Source organism: Limanda limanda, chromosome 4 (assembly GCF_963576545.1).
Source record: "Limanda limanda chromosome 4, fLimLim1.1, whole genome shotgun sequence".
Taxonomy (NCBI): Eukaryota; Metazoa; Chordata; class Actinopteri; order Pleuronectiformes; family Pleuronectidae; genus Limanda; species Limanda limanda.
Genome location: NC_083639.1, coordinates 11,387,413 through 11,404,850, shown reverse-complemented (window position 1 = coordinate 11,404,850; position 17,438 = coordinate 11,387,413). Strand labels below are relative to the sequence as shown.

Sequence of the window (17,438 nt, the reverse complement as noted above, 5' to 3'; positions counted from 1 at the left end):
GTGGAGTGATTGTTGACCCACAGCTCACACTCAGATCACATGTCACACAGGAACTTTGATTCTCAGCGCCATAATTCCTTCCTAGAAACTACTGCCTACGTGCGCAGCGGTGGTTCCCTGGCATCAAACAAATGACTTGTTCCAACGTGATAAGTCAGATCATAGGTCTGATGATTTAAATACTGAGGTTGAACAAAGAAACAGCTGATAATATGGATATAGCCTGGATTCTGATTGATTTATTTGAATAAAACCAACACATTGAAACAAGAGCAACTCGAAACCTTTTATTGACGTTTACAGTAACAGTTCCAAAGTGTGTTAAATTAAAAATAAATACAGAAGCTTACCAAGTTTACAAAATGCGGATATATCACTCATAGGTTTTAGTTGTAAAAAATAAGACAAATTAAAGACATTGTGCTGCACTAATGAATCAAAGCGTTCATTTACACTTTAGAGACAAATATAAACATTTACAAAGCCTACTTTTCCAGATTTCAGTGGCACTACATGTATCCCTACACAGGAATCATTTCAACAGCTGCCATTTCTTTTCCAAAATAAAAGGAACCAGTCACAAACAGTTTTTAACCACAAGCACCAAAATACACTTTGATCAATACACTGATCATATCTACACAACTCTCTCACAGTAGCTGGAGGTATTAGAAACAGTATCTCCATGTGCCATGTGTCTAAGGTTCTGATAACAATCATTTACACCGTCTACATCCGATTTAAAGAGAAATAAAACATACAAACAGGCTCCTTTTTGCCTGATCACCACAGGAAATTGTTGATACTGCTGCTACGGTTCAGTTTTAGGCAGGGCTACCAGATTCTGAAAAATCTCAGCTCCAAATTCTTTACGTATTGCATCAAATTCAATGAAGTGTACCCCGCTTGACTCAATGAACATCTGTGTGAACTGTGTTGGAGATCATTAACTTGCTTGTGCAAATACTTAAGTGCTTAACGGTGATTTCATTAACATACACAGCTTTAAATTTGGAGTTACACCACCCCCTGTGGAAGTTTTAGAGATGAGTCGTTGCTCCTCCTCCTTCGTTCATTTGTCCTTCTCCACAGGCCTCTGCAGCCGAGGCGACAGGTACGCAGGGCTCTGGTCTGAGTTGTGCTGACTGTTAAAGGTCTGCTCTGATATGATCCACTGTGTGTGGCGGGCTCACGGTTCCAGTGGTGGCTCCGCCTGCCAGTGTTCCCTGCTGCCGAGAGGACTCACGTTCACGTAACTGATCAGCTTGGGGGGAGCAGGTCATCGTTCGATAAACTGGAGGCTAATGACACTGTCAGGAACTAGAAGCGTCCGTGTCATGGGCTTCACGGAAACCCCTTCTGGGTCTGGCTTCACATCGAACTCTACAAGGATCTAATAAGAGAGGAATCAGATAAAAATAGATTTACTAGAGGGTGACTGCAATAAAAATAAAATCAAGTGGGCGTCATGGGAGAAAGTGTTGGAGAGTGACTCTAAACTGAAACCTCAGGATAAAGGAATCAAATACTCAAAATCTACTGACCCGATTTCCACGAAAATTTGTGGAGGAGTGGCGCATGACCCAAGGAAGAACTCAGCGGGTCTAGGAAGTTTTTATTGACTTTCTTTAACATGACGAGATAGGACGTTAGACTTGGTGGAGTCCTACGCCCTCCGAATGTCCTAGTTTCGAAAGCTTTAATACTTAGTTAATCACTAAATGTAAATTAACATTTTTACTTGATTGTTTTTTTGTGTCTGTTTTCAATTTCTTTTGCCATACTTTTGAATGATGTTGTATTATCATATCTGCTGTCTTTGATTTTAAATGACATTGTATGCTTATTTGCTTATTGCGTTTAAAGGTTTGTATCCTTGTTTAAATAATAATTATTATTATACTCGATGACACTGCTTACATTACCATAAGCCTCTTCTTTTAAATGTTACATTGTGTGTTTTTTTTTAATAACTGCCTAGCGATTAATAATATTTAAAAATATTCTGATAGTCAACAAGTAATCAGACAGTGAGTCAGTGCATCTTGGCTGTAATGTTAAAGTTCCTGGATTTATTACATTCTGTCCTTTTTCACTAAGATCACTTGACTCAGGTCTGGATAAAAGCCAGATTGGACTCTTCTTATTTTACAGGCTAACTCTATTATCTCATAGTCTTAATACAAATGAAAGTCCAGCCTACTCACCCTGGCAAGGGCGAGATAGAGCTCCAGCTCAGCAATACGACGACCTATGCAGCTGCGTTTTCCCACGCCAAACGGTAGAGAGGCATACGGGTGATGAGCCTTGTCTTTGTTCAGCCATCGATGAGGCTGGAATTCATCTGGATTTCGAAAGACTGCTGGATCCCGTGAGGTTGCATATTGGCAGAGGGTGATCAGAGTCTGGATGGAAACATGTAATGGTTAGATGTGTCATATTGCAAAGGTGAACCATTCATGTAAAATCCATCCATAGCAAAGACTCTTTCAAATGTGACCAAATGGCATGTGCCAGAGTTTGAGTGTGAATATGCACTTATCCCTCACATTTTTAGGGATGAGGTATCCTCCAACCTCGATGTCTGTTTCTGGGATGACCCGTGCATTTGCAGGAATAACCGGGTACAACCTGAAAAAGAAAGTACAATAATGTAAGCATAATTCAAATTCGTAATCAGATGTTTGTCTGCAAAATTGCTGCAACCTCTCGACTTATACCTGAGCACTTCTTTGACTGTGGCCTTCAGGAGAGGCATGTGAGCAACATCTGCTGCCTCCGCTACCCTCCGACCCTCCAGCACACTCAACACCTCATTCCGGAGCAAAACCTGCAGCTCAGGGTGACGGGACAGCTCATACAGGGACCAGGACATTGTGCTGGAGATCTGAAAAAACACGGTAACACAAGAGTTTTTACAAACTGTCTGACGGAACACGGTGAAGAAAGTGATAGAGGGATCGTTCGTACCGTGTCAACTCCTGCAAGGAGCAGCTCTGTGACGTTGCTGTAGACAGTCTTTATGGGCAGGCCCGTCTGGGACAGGTAGTAGGTGAGATAACGGCCCTCCACCTTTTCTCCACGAGCAATTTTCTCTGCCTCGGTTGTCAGCCGCTTGTCGATATGACCTTTTGCTACAGGAACAGATATCATTTGACATTATGTGTCGGTAAATGTGGAAGAGACTCGCTCACATAAGGCTGCTTATACCAAGCAGTAAGTTTTCAGCTTTCTAGGGCGTATTTTTATTAGGTTAGGGTCAAGTTATCTTTCTTGATAAAACCCTTGATGATTATATCAAAATTCTCTTTTGAACATGAGGTCGCTATTTCCCAAATTGAGGGAAACTATTAAGTTGATTACAACCACAGTTTGATCATTAAGCTGATGCTCGGCATCAAGACTTCACATTTTGTTACAGCGCAGAGGATCTTGTAGTGCGTGAGGGTTAAGGACTTTAATCTCCTGCTTCCTGATCCAGTGAGTATTCTAAACATGTTCGATTTCAACGTCTTAGATCTGGATAAGTCTTAATGTACTGGGGAGAGTAAGTGGATGAGTTGATCCAGCAACGGCCTATTAGAACTGAGAGGAATGGAAGGAATTTCATGACATTAAGTGTGGAAAGACATTCACACTTTTGTTTCGGTTCCACATGAGGTGCTCGCTCGTGTAGTGCATCTTAAGTGTCTCTTTAATATACTCTAGCATTTGATAGATTTAGTTTGCATATTTCACATATTCTGACTTTAAAACGCTTTTTCTTTGCAATGAAATATTAAAAGGAAAATTCTAACAAATTGACATATTGTTTCCAAGTTTGCACATTTCCAATATAAAACTTCAAATGATGCTCAGGAGAATTAACCTACCGAAATCAAACATGTAGTCCCAGCACTGACAGAAGACGTTCCAAGGTTTAGGGAACAGCTTGTGCAACCAGCTGGGCATGGCCATAGTAAGAAGTGTCATCACAAACATAGTGTTGATCGACTGGATGAAACGTTCTGTCTCTTCAGGAACCACGGGATCCAGGCAACCAATTCTGGACTCAAACAGCACGGAGGAAATACCTGTTGAAAAAAAATAGAGACATAAAATTACATAATATTGTCTTTTGATTAGTCTATCAGGATAAAAAGAGTAAATAATACAAATTATGGTTCAATTTAGAAATACGAAGCAACAGCACTGCAAACAAGAAGAGCTTTTTATAAAATCTTAAAATAAAGAACATGGTAGAATATTGGACGCTTCAAAGCTGGAAACGTAGTTTCAGTGTTTATATCTATATATTAAATAAATATGAGTGAGACATTTGATCTCCTATGGTTTCTCTTTAAATGTCACAATCCAGCTTCTATTCAACAATACAGTCATTTTTGGTGACGGTATAGAGTAAATGTTTGAGACGTGTGCAGTCACCAGATGTGTTTAGTCTGGAGAAAATCTGACAGTAAAATAAATGAATGCAACTCTGTCCTCCTGCAAGGAGAACTGCAGGAGCACAAAGGGAAAGAGGCCATACCCTCAGGCAATCTGTCTTTCTCAAACTTAGAAATTTGACTGTAAATATCTGGAAAACTCGGCTTCTTAAATCACATTTGGGAAAAACGATGAACACAGAACAGCTGCGTACCAAAGTACATTTGTCGATGTTCTATATTATAAGTGCAATTTGAAATTACTCACTACTTAAGTATTTCCATTTTAATGAATATTTCAACCTAATTCTTTTAAAGGGAATATTGTACTTCCATACATCCAATTCAAAAATCCACCCCGGCCACATTTTCCAGCTTCTCAATCCACATGGGATATGAAATCCCTACACAAAGTTGTAGTTCTACCTCAGGCTCCCTTTCTTTTGGATGAAACTTCCAACAGTTGGCACCCAGGAGGCATCCTAATCAGATGCCCAAGCCAACTGGGTCTTTCGGCTTGAAGGAGCAGCGACTCTACTCTGAGCTCCTCATCATATCTCTAAGGCTGAACCCAGTCGCCCTACACAGGAAACTAATTTCGGCCGCTTGTATCGATGTTGTTATTCTTTCTGTAACTACCATGATTTCATGACCATTTGAGGTCTGGACTGTAGATCGACTGCTAAATCCAAAGCTTTGCCTTCTGGCAATGTCCGCATTAATGCTTGTGTTGTCGCAATCCGCCTTTCAATCTCCCGCTTTATCCTACACTCACTCATAAACGAAACTCTGATATAGGAAGCAATTCTCCACCAAACTCTGCCTTTTTACTACAGCTGTACAGAAGGTAATATCTTTGCTTAATGTAAGATTTACATAGACCACACATGATCAAAATATCATTATGCACTCTGATGCAGTTTTAGGTCAAACTATTCATGGGTATGTAAAGTTGGTCAAAATAAAATAAATGATATCGCCACTTCAAACAACTATAACTGCTTACAACAGGATTAGGGAACATCTGGTCTCCAGTGATGATCAAGAAAAGAAAACCAGAAGTAGGACATCATTCTCTCCAAGAGAAATGGACAAACGGTGACAAAATCAAATGTTGAGCATCATTAGATCTTTACACAATCGGAAGTGGATAAGTCAGTGCCAATGTTACTGATACGTTTTGTGGTGAGCTACTTAGCGGCTAAGGAGCTGACACCTCATTGAGAAGGAGAATTTAGAACTTGGTGAGGTTCAATTGTTCCGAAGTGTCCGTTTGTCTTGAAGAACCGTTGCAAAGCATTTTAATGATATTGCAAAAGAAAATAGAAAAACTTTAACAGAGCCCGGTTTGGTTCAAGTAGTTTGACCCAAAACCAACAGCGCTCTTCAAACCGTCATCCTCACTACCATTTGACATCAGACACCTCAGCAAAAAGAGCCATTCCAGACAACACATTAGAGAGATTAGTGCAATATGTGTTCAATGGGTTAGGGTCAGGGTTAACCCTATGGCCCATGAAGGTTGTTTAAATGGTTCTTGGCAAGAAAAACGTTCTCAACGCCTGAATTACACAGTAAAACATCAGCAACAATACAAACTAATGACATGACACCCCATACTGGCCACTCTACTTCATGAGTACTTGTACTACTTTCTGAGTGATCCTGCTTTGCTTTTAAGTTTAAGTATAACTTTATTAAAAAGCCCTGTCACCACTTTAACCTCAATAAAACTGAATAGTCTTTCCAGCCCTGGGAAGGTGAGACAAATGTTACACTGCAATGTTCTAAGGTGGAAATATTGATGTAATTACAGGATGTCAGGCTCTGACAGGCATTTCTATTTAGAATGTCAGTGATATCACATTATACTGCCCGCTGCGTGCAGCTGGCACTAATTACCAATGTTTACATGGTGTGATACACCCTGCACAGACGCACGACATCTCCGCTCATCAGACCGGGTGAAACCTTACCCTCCAGGCCGAAGCGATAGAACTCGCTGGCGATATCAGTGACGAGGCCTCCGGGGCGTCTGCTGAGGCGAAGTTTGGCAATGAGGTCACTGACCACGCTGTTCAGGGTTGCATCGTAAGCTTCCACTGCCTTCGGCCGCAGCATGTGCTTCCCCAGGAGGCTTCTCACCGCCTGCCACTCCTCCCCCTCACTGCGAACACACCACAAAGACTGTCATGGATTTGTACGCACAGAGTACAAGAGCTTTGAAATGGTCTTATACAATCTCTGCATTCACAGTTAGGAAAAAAAACATGTAAGACATTATTACAACAGCTGCTCTGCCTGGATCAAAAAAGGTTTCACCTAAGTGGATGAAATAAATTGAGATGTGGATGGTGCTTCCTCTTTGTTGTTCTCAGTTACATCAGGACGGTCATAAACCTTTTAATTAAGATTCAGGTCTGCTGAGAGATGATAGGACAAAAGCTAAGACAGAAAAGTTTGTCAGATGATATTTCAACACTCACGATGTCAAGAGTCCGTAGTGATGCCCCCTGAGCTTCCTGTAATCCTTCCAGGAGGAGAGGTCTGAGCGCATGGGGTGCTGGCCCTCCTGCCTCAGCACCTGCTCGATGAGCGCCGGGTCGGCCACGTGAACTGTCAGGATGGGGCCGAAGCTGGCCTTCCACATGGGACCATAGCGCTGCAGCCCTTCCAGCTGCAGGTGACACGAGTCAGAGGGTTAAAAAACCCTGCAGGCTGCACAAGATGACTTGAATTATCTTTGATCTTTATAGTTTAAAGCCCAGTGCAGGAGTATTTGTGACGTGCTACAGAGACACTGCACAGTAGCAAATGTGTTTAGATATATCTTAAACCTTACAATTATACAATCATCCCATTTATTCTCAATGGGAGGAATTTCAATAAAAAAATGTATTTTGCTTCACTCAAGACAACTGACCGCTGCTGTGCTGGAAGACGTGTGGAGTTTGACCCTATATAGGTTTTTCATATGCATCTACTATGTGCTCACTTTACACTAGAGTTTAAAACGTGTGCGTGCAGGCTCGTCTTGTTTTGTGACATCATATCTCATTTGCAAGCCAATCAGCGAGCAGCATGCAGCTTGCACTACTGAGATACCCTTAGTGCACATTCACTGAGATTGGACATTTGAAGTGAAGGAGGAGACATTAACATTTTGTGTGTGTTCAATGAAACAAATTGCATATGCACAGATTCTGGTTTTATCTCTGGGGTATGAGGATCAGCATAGAAATGGCTTCAAGAAATTAAAGCAACTAAATTGAACATTTTGAAGAAAAAACACAAGATAAATACATCAAGCAGAGAAGAAATAAACGTCTTTAAACCTATCTGAAAGCACTTTGTTAATAATCCATATAATAATGTTCACTGTATATTTACCAACAACCTATAGGTAACACAAAGCCATGCATTGGGCCCTCTTGAATCTCCTGTGCATCAGCATGATTTCTACTATTAAAAAGCAGAAAGTCTGTTTTGCATTGTTCTCCTCTTTAACTTCCTCCATGTTTTTGCATTTTATTGTCGTCCTACCTGTAACTCATGCAGCCTGGACAGCCCCCGTCTGGCGAACAGGTCCCAGGCGAAGCTGGCCCCGGACGGCCCGGGCATGTGGTCCAGCGTCCTCAGGTCCTTGGCACCGTGCGCAGCGGCCGACGCGCCCTCGGCCCATCTCTCCATCCACTTGCCCAGGGGGAGGGCGCCCCGGCCGGATCCTCGTAGAGCTTGCTGCAGCATCCTTCTCACTGGGGTCATGGAGCGGGGGCCGGACGCGGCTCACTCGGATGTCGGTGCTCATTTTGTCTCCCCCGGCCGCAGCCTCTATTTATAACGCGCGACCTGCTCCTCGAACCTGCGGGAGATAAAGCCGCACATTTTTCTGATTTTGGGCCAATCATGGGTGTAAATGCGGCGCAGGCCCCTCCCCCGCCCGGATGAGAGTGCGAGGGCGTGAGCCGGGAGGAAGGTGTGTCCAATCAGAGGCCTGGGCTCAGACCATCCCAGACACAGGCTCACGTAGGCCTTGGATAAATAATCCATGAGTTCTCTGTTACTGCTCGGGCTTATCTCTGCACCTGTGAGGCAACCCGCTCTCTCACAGGCCAGCAGACACAGACATGTTTCGAGTGATCACGCACTTGGGGGTATGGTGTCTTTGTGTGCTCAGAGGACCACTCGCCCTCAAGGCCAATTTTATTATAGATCCCATTGATCTCAGAGGGGGAAACCAAGGCTGTTGGACGCAGATAAGAGGGCTGGAGGTTAGTTTAACCTCAGACAAAAGACAAAACCAAGCAAAAACCCTTGATCCAATAGCCAGAAGTGTTGCAAATGATAATGCAATGCAAACACAGACGATTAATAACGAGGGCGTGTAAACATCAACAAAGACATTGGAAGTTTGTGTTTAAAAAAATTGTTAAAGGGGACAAAGTGCCTTTTCTCCAGACCTGGTGTTGTTAGAGGAAAAACTGTTCTTCTGCTGACTTGACGGGTTTCCTAGGGAGAGAGTGAAAATCCTGACCTGATTTCAATTGAACTGGAAGTTGTCCAAAGCACCATGTGTGTGGACTGTGAAGTAACAACCCCGGGGCTGTACTCAGAATCTGCTTTGACATTTGCTCCCTCATTTTGGATACTCTAACCAGAAATCTAAGATCACCCAGTTTCAGAGAACCGAGGATTAAGTGGCAATGTTAGGTATAAAATAATGAGGCCTGGCAGAAAGCATCTGCGCTTCACGTGTGTTACAGCCCAGCATTGAATATATAGTCAGCCTATTGTGTTGTTATTAAATATTGGCTATAAAATATTTAAACAGAGGTAATTTTTAAGGAGGGTCCTGATATGTTGATTCATTTAACCAACTGTTTGGGAGTAAGTATAATAAATCAATCAATCTAATCTAAAACAGATTTTCCATGTAAAGTGTGTTTGAGGTTCAGCTGTAAAATCAAATACAAATGCTTATTGAAAAGAATGCATTTAAAATGAATGTGATATTAACCAATGACATTTTCTTCCTGTGTTCAAATGTATCCACTCAAGTGGACATTTTATTTCCATCAATATATCACATCTCTGGGGATGAAATTGTAATATATCGACATAAATCCACCAAATAAATCGACATAAATGAAATAAAGCAAATAAAATTATTAATACTATTAATATATTTTACAGAATAAAATTACAGTCTCATAATAATCAAGACAAATCAGTCCATGTACCAGAAAGTATATCCGACTGGCTCTTTAGTGCCACGTGGGTGACTGAAACATTCCTGGTGTGTTCCCTGTTCTCTTTAGGTGATAATTTAGTTTAATTTATCTGAAATATGTGACTATTAATCACCCTTAAAGCTACTTATTACCCCAATACTATGTCATAACCATTTAAATCATAAGTTATGACAACAATATGCCAACCAAGTCCTTTAGGATAGGTTGGCTTTTCTTCATGTCTTCTTATAACGCTGAGCAGAAAAACAGCAGAAAGCAGCAACATGCAGTTGTTTACAACAATGTCAGTTCAGACTCTGTCATAAGCAACAACACGTGAAATGTTGTTGAGTTAAACTGTGACTTTGGGGGAAATTATTTCACGGCGGTTCTTTACACTGCGGCATCACATGTCTGTGCAGTCAGCTGCCAGGTTAAAGAGTCACTCCTGACATGATATACATGACATCTTGATTTTAAGAAGCTATATTCTTGGCGTGGTGGGATCCCGTGCAGGACACTTTGTGTTTTGATCTTTATGTTCTGGGCCAATCTCATGATTTAGAACGCAACAAATGTCAAGGAAAGTGTGCATTATATATTTAGCTGAGGGCAATATTAAGTTTGGTCCCCCAAAAAAAAAAGGACCCATGTTGTTTGGTTCTTGTGTCCTAATTTATGTAGACCTCCGGGTGTCAGGGTATTTCTGCAGTTGTCTGCATGGACAAGGAAGAGACTCTAACTTTGATATACAAATGTCCTGCACGTGAAAGGAAGCTGAACACATATCAAGAGCATGAACAACAAACATAGCAGCAGAAAAACAGAGACATAACATATAGGACACGCGAACAATGGTGGTCATGGACTCTAAAGTTACTCAACATTAAATGTGATGCAAACAGATTGAATGAAGCCTCAAGAGGGAAAAGGGTAGAATTGGAAGACCATTTTTTAAGCACTGCAGCGGTCCCCACGTGTCTGGACTCAGTATTTACAGTAGTTGACCCGAACATGTGAATCAGACTTCTGCTCTCGAGGCCACAAAAGAAAGTGCGTGTCTGTGACACTGGGCTGTGAGGATTAAAGTGCAGCATTGAGCAAAGATCAAACCTGCTCTGTCAGAAAACGTATTTCACGAGATATGTTCATGAGACTTACTGAGTGGGAGATTATCTTCAAGAGGAAAAGATAAACGATGACCTCTGAAATATACATGAACACATAAGCAACTTCTAAACAAGGTCAGTGCATTGATTTTCACGCAATGCAATGCAAACAAATCCACCCCATATTTTCATTAGTTGGATTGCTGATCAGAAATCAAAAGTATTTCAAACGCCCTCGACTTGACTTTCCAGGAAAGATCCACACATCTGAACATTTTGCTCTGGCACAGATGCTCATCTTCGGTTTCTTGTTCAGCATGTAAGTAACTGAAGACCACACAAGACGCTGACACAAATCAGACTCTCCCCAAAGCGAAACATTTTTAATTAATCTGGCCCTGAGTAACCGGGGATTAATATTGATTATGAAAAAACATAATAAGAAATCCTGTGAAAGAATGGCTTCTTTGTGCTGTCATGCGGTGTGAACTGATGTGGCCCAGTTGTAGATCATGGTATAGAGCGTGGCAGCGATAGCCTGAGAGGTATTTCTCTTTATTGTATTGGCCCAGTGCCCAGAAGGGAAACGGCTATACTCCTAAACTAGTGGGCTAAAGTTCATGGCTGCAGTCTGCCTGTCTGGGTATCAGAGGAGTGTCTTTACACACACACACACACACACACACACACACACACACACACACACAAACACACACACACACACACACACACACAAACACACACATGTACACACATGCACGCACGCACAAACACACACACACACACCACACACAACACACACAGATGTTTGTCCAGAGCTGCACATGAATGAGTCTATGTGTTGTGTGTATCAGTCGTCTGTCCTTCATGTTGTTTGAATGGCCGTGTACATGGTCACCTCTTCATCATGTTTCAACATGCTCTTATAAATGGTTCATAAGCTAAAGGTTATTTAACCTAAATTGTTTACCGATTTAGGTTCAAATATTGAAAAACACCCCATCTCACAATTATAAGAGATTCTGGATCCTCCCCCTGATCCGGCTTCACATCAAAATGTAATTTGTTCTTTCCTGACATGTACTGCATCCTTCCACCAAGTTTCATTATCATCTGTTAGGTATTTTCTGCGTCATCTTGCTCACAAGCAAATAAAACAACAAACAACCATTTGGGTGAAAACATAACTTGGCAAAGGTGATGACACTTTGGCTAGAAACGAACACGTGAATAACTTTTGTTCTAAGTTATATTAACACAATTGACTTCCATTTAAACAAACTGAATTCACCAGTGTGTATCTTGCAAGTGAAGAGATGTTTTATTGCCAAACAGTTTTCTCCTTTCAGTGTAATTAATGATATTTGAAAGGAATTTTACTGTAATAGTTTTTCGATACAACTGCGCTGTAAATATTAAAATAGCTTTGGTCAAGTTTATATTTGTACTTCACTACTTGGGAATGCTGAAGCTAATCTACACAATATTAATTACCCATTACATTAATTTAACTCCATTTATGTTTAAAAACCATCTGAGTTGTATGAGTTACTTTTAAAATGTAGTAAACATCACATGAATGGATAATCTTGTTCAGCTCTTTATTTCCCCCCCTTGACAGAAGTTAATTTGATAAAATCCCTCTTTTTGAATTATCTATTGAGTTGAGTTAACTGTCAGTCAACTGCAGAAATGATCCCTTGGGGTATAACTGCCTTTGCAAATCACTGCATCAAGACAGCCCATAATCTTTTCTTTTTTTTAAATTTTAACTTGCTCCACAGTGCATTAAAAAAACGTGTTCGGGACATACCGTTCAGAACGTGGTTATGGTGCTTATAGACGTGACTTACATCTGTGTGGCAATGAGATGAGGAACATTACCAAGTGTCCACCAGCTGCTTGTGGCCACATGGAGTGACGTAGTAATGAAGAATAAGAATAGAGTGGTAAAAATACCATATAGTGTTTTTTTATTGCCATACACACAATAATTGGTCAGGACTGCAATAACAAGGAAATACCCCCATCAAAATATAAACACTAACATCTGTTAAGATGAAGAACCGAACCAGAGTCTGGAGTCCAGATGTTTGTCGAACAGTATCAGCATCCATGTGATAATGGACGGTCTTGGTTCCTGGGCTGTATGTGGCCCGCTTACAGTACGTGCTGAAGAAATCAATTACATTGTTGGTATTAAACGCTCTCTACTTGATCATGTTCACCGAGACACTGGAAGAACTCACAGAAATCGAGCAAACAGGTGATCGAGCGTGAATCAGCCTCCTGTAACAGTTTTATTATACCCGTAAGCTCCGTGACATCAAATCAGGTGAAGCTGCACATTTGAGCCGAGCTGGTCTCCTCCACATTCTCTCCGCTCAGACGTATTGTACAATTAGAACGTTTGGAACCTGTTGACCTTAATGCTGTTATAAAACCATGATTACATTCCTTGTCTCGACTGGGTTTTCTTAATATCCCTCACACTTTATCTGAGCTTGTTTTGACTCTGGCCTCTAATGCAGTATTTCAACAGCAGCAACACCAGTATATCTGATCTGCAGGACATAAAATACAAGTAGAAACATGTCATGTTATTTTATATCGAAACTATCTTAAGATGTTTAAAAGACGATTTAATGTAGTCAATATTATACAAAGCTGCAGATTTTAAAAGGGTCATTTTTTTTTGCATATTTGACAGTTTATATTAAATTATTTCTAACTCAACTAATAAGAGCCACAGTGAAGAAGTCATTCGTTGTACATGACACTTCTTTTCATTGTCATTTGTTCCCCACATTTCTAAATATAATAAAATCCCTCTATTGCCACATCGCCACTGTGAAGCCTCTGACTCCAAATGTGCAAAATGTTTACATCCTCGATGTTTTTCTTTTCTGGATAGTATTTTCTGAAGAGATGCGCTGTCATATAAAGTCAATGGGAAGAACCAACATACTATACATTTTGCTATTTGTATGTTCATGCACTTGGGAAAAGATAAAATGTAAAAATGCATAGGGTCACATGCTGCTGAACTAAGAATGGTATAATTTTAGCACACGTTTGTTGATATGATGGGAAAGGATTTGGGGTCATAGAAATCCTGACCGAGATAGACAAACTCTTCACTAACCCTTTTCCATGTTTTATGCCAAAAGATTGGATTAATCTTTAAAAGGCCATATAAAGGAGAAATGAGACAGATCTTCTCTGGCATACAGAGCCAAACACTCAATGTACTGAACAAAGTAAAGTTTCAGCCATACCTAAAGCTGGTGTGCAATGGTCCACACATGACTGATGACCACTGCGTCATATTACAAACATGTGAGGTTAAATAATGAAGCAGCCATGATGTCATGAGCAGCAAGTGTAAACAGAGAGGGCTGCTGCAGCTCTCCACTTCACGCTAATTACCGGGTGTCCAGCAGCAAAGTTTACTCTGAGAAGTTTGAACGGATCACGCTTCCCCTTACAATCTATAATGAACACAAAGTAGAACGGGTCATTCCCAGTTTCCAAGCCGGGGTCTTTCTGTGTGGAGTTTGCATGTCCTTTATGTATCTGAGTGGGTTCTGTTGGTACTCCAGCTTCCTCCCACACTCCAAAGACAGCGTTTGAATGCAAGTGCGAATGGTTGTTTGTCTGTATGTTGGGCCTGTGGACGCTGGTGACCTGCCCTGCTGACCCTCAAAGCATGGACTATTCACAGGTTATTAATCACTTTTATTGAAGTGTTAAATATCAAGCTTCAATTGCAGTGGGGCCCTAATTTTTCCATTTCCTTTTGCATCCAAAAGAAAATTGTGGAGTAAGTTGAAAGTACATTTATAAAGTTGAAACAACCCATCAGCAGAAAAGGCAGAAGTACCCTGCATCATTCCCCTACATGAAATTATGATTTGATCGCCGTTTCCATAAATCGATTCCAAAGAGGCCACAGCATAAATGTAGAGGAGAAAACTGTGAAGTGTTCTGCTGTAAAAAAGATAATGTGAATATTTTTGTTTGCCACCAAAGGTTGAATGATGGGTTGTTGCTGTTGAGCTGTGACTGAAGTAGAAAAGTCATTGGAGCCTGAGGGGAAGCAGCTAGTTGAAGAGATGATTTTAGGTGGAGAAATTACAAAGTCATCGCAGGAAAGAGGTACAGGCGGCTGTGTGAAGCTCGGTAATAACTTTTTTTCTCCCCTCGCCTTCATAGTCACAAACAGAACGGGGTGAACACAGAACGATTTGAAGACGATAAGTACACAGGGGGCAGTTTTTCTTTGAAGAACCTGTAGAAAATATAAAGGTTGTAAACTGAGGTCAGGGGAGGTTTCTCATTAGTCCGGACCTGAGAATCCCGAGTAAGAAAGGATTTGATGTTGCATTTCGGGCTGCAGGGTTGCTGAGCCACTCTGATGTGGTCGTGTTGAATCTCACCAGGTCTGTTGAAGCTGTGGGAAGGAATTTCTGTGGAAGTACAACAGCTCAGGCTGGTTTAGGCTGAGCTTGAAGTGGTGGGCAGACACCCGAAGATAAGCCTCAACCACAGCATCAGTGTGGTGCCAGTGGCAAGAAAAGAAGTAGGACATGTGTGATGTGATTGTAGAGATTGTAAAGAGAAGAGCAGCAGAAACCTCAGTGGACTCAGTTCAAAAAGATTCTTCATGACACACGAGGACGGCTACAGGGAAACTGGTGAGCGAACAAATCCTCAGATCAGATTGTCGGCTTCGGTGGTTAACTGTAGTAAAGGCTTTGTACAAGTGTGGGAGGATGAAGACTTTTCGTTCAGAGTTATATCAGTGCACTCGTACGTTTGTTATACTATAGTGTAAAGGTGTTGCTAAGAGTTGGGTAGCTTAGCTTAGCATTAAGACCATGAGGAACTTGCCCTATGAAGATTTTCCAACACCACTGAAGAGGGGCCGACATCAGTTTTGGGATGTAACAATGTGGGCTACATTTTACATTTAACTTGACTGTAATCATTGTAATTAAAGGTTAAGTGTGTAGAATTTAGTGACATCTAGTGGTGAAGTTGCATGTTGCAGCTGAATACCCCTCACCTCATCCTCCTCTTCCAAACATGAAGGATAGATAACCTGTGGTCACCTTTTGTTGTCATAAAAACCCCAAAGGTGATTAGTTGGTCCAGTCTGGGCTACTGTTAAAAACACAAGGTGGGGTCTGTAGAGAGAAACCGCTCCGGATATAAATATAAAGTATGTAAATATAAAGGGGCCCATTCTAGGGTAAAGAATATAATTTGTACAATTTAGACGAAACACACTAGTGAAAACATTACTAGGATTTTTTTATATTAAATTTCTGCCAATAGATCCCTTTCACATAAATCTTATGCACTGGACATTTAAGTACTTATTTTTAATGGGAATCAGAGCGGCAAGGAAACATTAGTCCCCACCTCCTGTTGCAGCATGAAATGTACTCAACTGAGATCCATGCTACTCTCTGTATCATGTCATTTTGAGGTTTATTTTGCATAGGCTGCAGTGTGTTCAGCTCTTGCCCACCACACACTGTATATTATTGTATTGCTGAGTGTGCAGAAAAACCTGAGCAAAGAATAAAACAAAACGTTCCTTAAAATTAACAGTGTGACTTCTCATTTATCGGTGCTCCAATTACTCTCAATTTTCCAGAGTCTAGGTTTCTGTCATTAGGGCATGTGCTGTCCTGTTTGTGATCACCAGCCCCTGCAGCAGCAAAAAGGCGTCAAACCGGCACTGTCCCATTTCTAAACTCCTGACAGACAAAATTACCAACCTGTAAAATAAAATCATAATCATGACTTCAACTTGACGAAGATCCTCAGCAGACGTGATGAGCACATAACACCAGACATAATGTACCAGTCTTTAAGGGCATGTTCAATCTTGCAGCAACATCACTTGTGGTCAGTAAGGGTATTTAAGTGAGTGAATCTAACTACATTAGACTACATTACGTACAATTCAGTTATCTATAAGTCTCTTTACACATAATCACATTAATTCCTTCAGGACGAGCAACAGCAAACTGGTTTATCTGTAATCCAGGCAATGACTCCATAAGAAAAACATGTACTGTAGATCGTTGGTAAACTCCCATGTGTAACACATTTCATATTCAGCCACCAACACTGCTTTTATTAACATGAAGTTATAGTTCCCGCCTCACATGGATATTTGAGTAATTTTCAAACTATTTTCAAATTAAAACAAAACACAGAGGCTCTGTTTTGTGAAGGTCTATTAGAACAGACTGTATTAAACCTGAAGTTCTTTTCAAATCTAGGGCACGGATGCAACTTTAAAACAAGTGATTTTGTGTTTTACAAACTGTGTAAATGAACACTGAATTTGATTTACTAAGAAAACTGAATTTGCAGTTTTACAGGAATATAAAAATCATCACCGTCAATTCAGCGAAAAGAAATGAAAAAATTTATAATCTTTGAAAAAAAAAGTTAAAAGCTTCTGACAAGAGCTTACATGTCTTTTCTGAATACAGATCCTGTGTGAATGTGAATGAAGGACATAAATTACGTGACAAAAAAAATCCTCTGTCAGGAAATGAAGCAGAAGTTCATCAAAAAAAAGAAAGGGAAAAAAAAGTGTTCATCTGCCTGGGAAACACCCCCCCCCCCACCCCCCCCCCTCCATTTCCACA

General features: G+C 40.9%; 1 protein-coding gene across 1 annotated transcript; it reads right to left on the bottom strand.

Annotated features, from left to right (window-relative positions):
* Window positions 1–274: 274 nt before the first annotated feature.
* LOC132999679 (25-hydroxyvitamin D-1 alpha hydroxylase, mitochondrial) lies at window positions 275–8,296 on the bottom strand. The gene is made up of 9 exons (XM_061069416.1): window positions 7,968–8,296; window positions 6,911–7,101; window positions 6,401–6,591; window positions 3,873–4,073; window positions 2,971–3,134; window positions 2,721–2,887; window positions 2,550–2,631; window positions 2,208–2,405; window positions 275–1,393 (listed from the first exon to the last, which is right to left on the bottom strand). The coding sequence occupies exons 1-9, from the start codon at window positions 8,187–8,189 to the stop codon at window positions 1,280–1,282; spliced, it is 1,530 nt and encodes a 509-aa protein (XP_060925399.1). The 5' UTR covers window positions 8,190–8,296; the 3' UTR covers window positions 275–1,279.
* Between the last annotated feature and the right edge of the window lie 9,142 nt (window positions 8,297–17,438).